The sequence below is a fragment of the Octopus bimaculoides genome, chromosome 28 (genome assembly GCF_001194135.2).
Source record: "Octopus bimaculoides isolate UCB-OBI-ISO-001 chromosome 28, ASM119413v2, whole genome shotgun sequence".
Lineage (NCBI taxonomy): Eukaryota > Metazoa > Mollusca > Cephalopoda > Octopoda > Octopodidae > Octopus > Octopus bimaculoides.
This window is the reverse complement of record NC_069008.1, coordinates 16,077,581-16,082,342: the sequence shown is the minus strand read 5'-3', so window position 1 is coordinate 16,082,342 and position 4,762 is coordinate 16,077,581. Positions and strand designations below refer to the sequence as shown.

Here is a 4,762-nt window from a genome sequence, read left to right as displayed (position 1 = left end):
ATCTCATGTGCCACCCGCACAAGAACCAGTCCAGGGGCACTGGCAACGATCTTACTTGGCTTGCCGGGTCTTCTCACGCACAGCCCATTTCCAAAGGTCTCGGTCCGTAGTCATCGCCTCGGTGAGGCCCAATGTACGAAGGTCTTGCCTCACCACCTCAGCCCAGGTCTTCCTGGGCCTACCTCTTCCACGGGTTCCCTCAACTGTTAGGGTGTGGCACTTTTTCACGCAGCTATCCTCCTCCATTCTCACCACATGTCCATACCAGCGCAATCGTCTCTCTTGCACGCCACAACTGATGCTTCTAATGTTCAGCTTTTCTCTCAAGATGATGATGATGATATATATATATATACATACACACTGGCCAAAATAAGTTTAAGACCGATCATAACAGTTCTAGTCCTTCATTAATTTATTTTTAACAAAACTATAAAATTATTTTACTTTTTACAGTTTATGTAGAATTTTTTTCATTTGTAAATGATATAGGCGTTATATATCTTTTTACAATCTGAATAATTTTAATGCGCAATTAATTCAAGTGATTAAAAATTGTCGGCAAAATAATTTTAAGACCATACCAACATTATTTTGTTTAAACTGAAAATTTACAACACAAATGATCAATGAACAATTTATTACTAGTGTCTAGTTCCATAACCATTTATTTTCAATTACAGCGGGACATGGAGTTCGACAAACGAGCACAAAAATCACTTGGAATATTCTGCTATATTTCTTCAATAAAATTATATAATTGGGACAAATTTGTTGGTTTTTAGCATGAACTCTTTTAGAAAGATAATTCCATGAATTTTCTATTGGATTCAAATCCAGGCCCTGTGGAGGCCACTCAATAACCACCATATTCTTGCACTCAAAATATTGCAAAACTTTCCTAGCCTTATGAACGGGGTAATAGTTTCTAAACTGTGTGTTTGTGAGTAGTTAAGGCAGTACTTCTAGAAAATGATTTGCCACAAATATTACAAAGGAATGGCTTCTCCCCTGTATGAATACGTTTGTGTTTAGTTAAGTTGCTACTGTCCGAGAATGAGTTACCACAGATATCACAGTGAAATGGTTTCACTCCTGTATGAATACGTATATGTTTAGTAAAATCGCTACTTCGAGAGAATGATTTACCACAGATATCACAGTGAAATGGTTTTTCTCCTGTATGAAGACGTTTGTGTTTAGTTAATTCACTATTTTTAGAGAATGATTTATCACAGACATCACAATTAAATCGTTTCTCTACTGTATGGATGCGTTTGTGTCTAGTTAAGTTGGTACTGTCAGAGAATGATTGACCACAGATGTCACAATCATATGGTTTTTCTCCTGTATGGATACGTTTGTGTGTGGTTAAGTTGGCACTTTCAGAGAATGATTGACCACAGATGTCACAGTGAAATGGCCTCTCTCCTGTATGAACACGTATATGTCTAGTTAAGTTGCTACTCTCCGAGAATGAGTTGCCACATATATCACAGTGATACGGCTTCTCTCTTGTATGGGTGCGTTTGTGAGAGGTCAAGTTACATAGTTGAGAGAAAGATTTACTGCAGATATCACAATGATATGGTTTCTCTCCTGTATGAATACGTTTGTGTCTAGTCAAGTTGGTATTTACTGCGAATGATTTACCACAGATATCACAATGGTATCGTTTTCCTCCTGAAGGATTCTGTTTCTGCACTTTTAAATTATCATTTTCACAGAATGGTTTATCACTGATATCACACTGATATGATGACTTTTGTATATCTTTTGACATTTCTCCAAGGAATAAAAACAAAACCAAATCCTTTAGCTGTTTCACTGTATTACATTAATCCCTTCAAATTATTCTCTGTCCATCCCAATATTTCAATGGTTTTCTTGTTTCTGTTTTTACACAAATACCGCTATGGTTACCAACTGTGATCTTCATCAATATCTAAAGATGCTGCAAACTCCTTTAGAAATATATTCAAGTTTAATTAGAATGCAAAAGCACCAGATAAAGAGATAGAGAAATGTTGCTATGAATCTCAAGTGAGAGCAAATATTTCATAGCAATTCAACCCTAGATTTATAGCAGTAGGGTTATTGTATCTGTTCCTTAAAACATTTTCCTTTAGTCTTTAAGACATGATGAATATTCCAGATGTACCCAATGTTAAAAAGGTTGTTTTGTGCCAATGTCATCCATTAATCTGAAATGATAAAGAAACAGCATTTAGATACAAAGGAGAGATCAAAATGGAAATGTTATAACATTTCTTTATTGATTAACAAATGACATCATATAACATTGGGCGAAATCTAAAAATTTGTAAACTACAACTACACCTTCACATTGTGTAAGATTATATCTTTTACCTGATCCAGTCATTACACTGTGGCCATGCTGGAGCACCAAATTGGAGAAATTTAGGCAAATGAATTGATCTCAATACTTATAAATTATTCTATTGGTTTCGTTGTTATTTATTGTATTCGTCTCTTTTGCTGAACTGACAAGTTACAGGGTCATAAACACACCAACACCGGTTGTCAAGCGTTGGGGTGAGAGACACACATTCATCATCATCATCATCATCGTTTAACGTCCGCTTTCCATGCTAGCATGGGTTGGACGATTTGACTGAGGACTGGTGGAGCTCGAAGGCTACACCAGGCTCCAATCTGATTTGGCAGAGTTTCTACAGCTGGATGCCCTTCCTTACGCCAACCACTCCGAGACTGTAGTGCGTGCTTTTACGTGAGTGTGTATACGATAGAGTCTTTGCAGGTTTCATCACCATGTGTAAGAGAAAAACATTTACTAACAGAAAATTATGTTAGTAAAATAAATTATCTTTAAAATAACTTAAAATAATTACCGCTTCCAGTGTTTCTGGTTTTCAATGAGAAACAAGTTCCAGGTAATCCTTCTTTGCCATGTTGTCATACATTGCAAGTATGCAAAACTTCCTTTGCCAGGAAAATTGGAAGAATAACACAATACACACCCTCTCCTTATTTCTAACAAAACAGACCCCTGTTTTTTTTCAGAAATAAGAGTGACCCCAAGCAAGAAGCTCACATTCACATTGAAATTGGGATTGTACATTTTGTGGGCAAATTTTCAAGTTTTAATACTTTATTCACAATATGTTTGAGATAATTTTTTGTAATAACATAATTTTCTGTCAGTAAGTGCAACAATTTTGATTTCGAAGAATTTAAAAATTTATTTGGAAATTATAGAGAAATAAATCGCAGAATTGGACTGTCCATATTTTAAAACCAAGAATGAAAAAATTGCAAAACAGTGCAAAGTTTTGGAATTAAGGAGCTGGGAAGTGTGTGGGTGGGGAAATTTAAAGAAAAAATTTTTTTATTGGATAATTGTATTAATTGCATCATGCAATTCTAAGACAACAAATTGAGCCATAATTGTGAAAATTCTTAAAAATAAAAAAGTTATGATGGGTTTAATACATGCCTGGATCAGAACTCTGCTGGCCTTATTTGTGTTTTTGATGATCGTATTTAAAAACTTGACGACCGATGCTGGTGTGTTTGCGTCCCCGTAACCTGGCGGTTCGGCAAAAAGACACCGATAGAATAAGTACTAGGCTTACAAAGAATAAGTCCTGGGGTCGATTTGCTCGACTAAAGGCGGTGCCCCAGCATGGCCGCAGTCAAATGACTGAAACAAGATTAACGTTCTCCTTATTATTTCTTGAGCAATTATTGAAGTTGACAAATGTCTGAGTTAATTAATTATGGTTCAGTTTGTTGTCTTAGGTATCACAGACTTCTGTTTACATGAGTGGATCAGATGTAATGTAGATATATTTTCTACTTACCAGTGGAATTTTTGATATAAAGTCCAAATAAAAAGTGAAGAAGGCCAAGGAAAGTTCATTGATTGATTTGTTGTTGATTAAAAGCCATTTCGCCTGTCCTGTTAAAAAGGGAACAACCAATTAACGATGTAAAGATGCGATCAAATGAAATTTTTAATCACGGAGATGGAACACCGACCCTCAATCATGCAGTTGGCCCAATTTTGCACACAAACAGTAACGATCTTCTTAACACGAGATAATTAACACAGAAGATATAATTAGATTTAGTTCAATTAATTAGAAACACAAAGAATAGACAGTGTCCTTGATAATTTTCCAGTGTCAATGAGGCCGGTGACATATTTTAAAAGTCCCCAACATAATATAACACCGAGAAACAGCTTCAACTATTTTTTAATTTCTATTTCTTTTACTTGTTTTAGTCATTTGACTGCGGCCATGCTGGAGCACCGCCTTCAGTCGAACAAATCGATCCCGGGACTTATTCTTTTTAAGGCTAGTACTTATTCCATCGGTTTATTTTTCTGAACCGCTAAGTTACAGCATGTAAACACACCAACATCGGTTGTCAAGTGATGGCAGGGGACAAACAGACACGAATACATGTATGAGGTTGAGTAAAAAGTAAGGAACGTTTTGAACCATGAAGAATTTGTACCGGATTTTTGCAGAGTTTCGAATTTTTTAAAAACATTTTTGACAATTGTTTGTTTGTTTACGTTTTGCTTGTTGGTAAAAGCCTAGAATGACCACATCCAAATCATTTAACTTTGCCAGTCTGAAGGAGATACTGGAAACAGAGGTGGATGCTGCATATTACTTTGAAGAAAAGGGGGATCTTTCTGATTTGACGGGCAACACTTTTCATTTATGTTTTATGTAGTGTTTTTGGTACCGAAACACTTTCAAACTTC

The 4,762-nt window shown here is 35.9% G+C and overlaps 1 protein-coding gene across 1 annotated transcript; it reads right to left on the bottom strand.

Annotated features, from left to right (window-relative positions):
* Positions 1-625: 625 nt before the first annotated feature.
* LOC106868508 (zinc finger protein 678) lies at positions 626-4,176 on the bottom strand. The gene is made up of 2 exons (XM_014913811.2): positions 3,846-4,176; positions 626-2,204 (listed from the first exon to the last, which is right to left on the bottom strand). The coding sequence occupies exon 2, from the start codon at positions 1,781-1,783 to the stop codon at positions 929-931; it is 855 nt and encodes a 284-aa protein (XP_014769297.1). The 5' UTR covers positions 1,784-2,204; positions 3,846-4,176; the 3' UTR covers positions 626-928.
* Between the last annotated feature and the right edge of the window lie 586 nt (positions 4,177-4,762).

Coding starts and splice junctions, on each gene's coding strand:
- LOC106868508 (XM_014913811.2), bottom strand. CDS start 1,783: ATGTCAAAAGATATACAAAAGTCATCATATCAGTGTGATATCAGTGAT.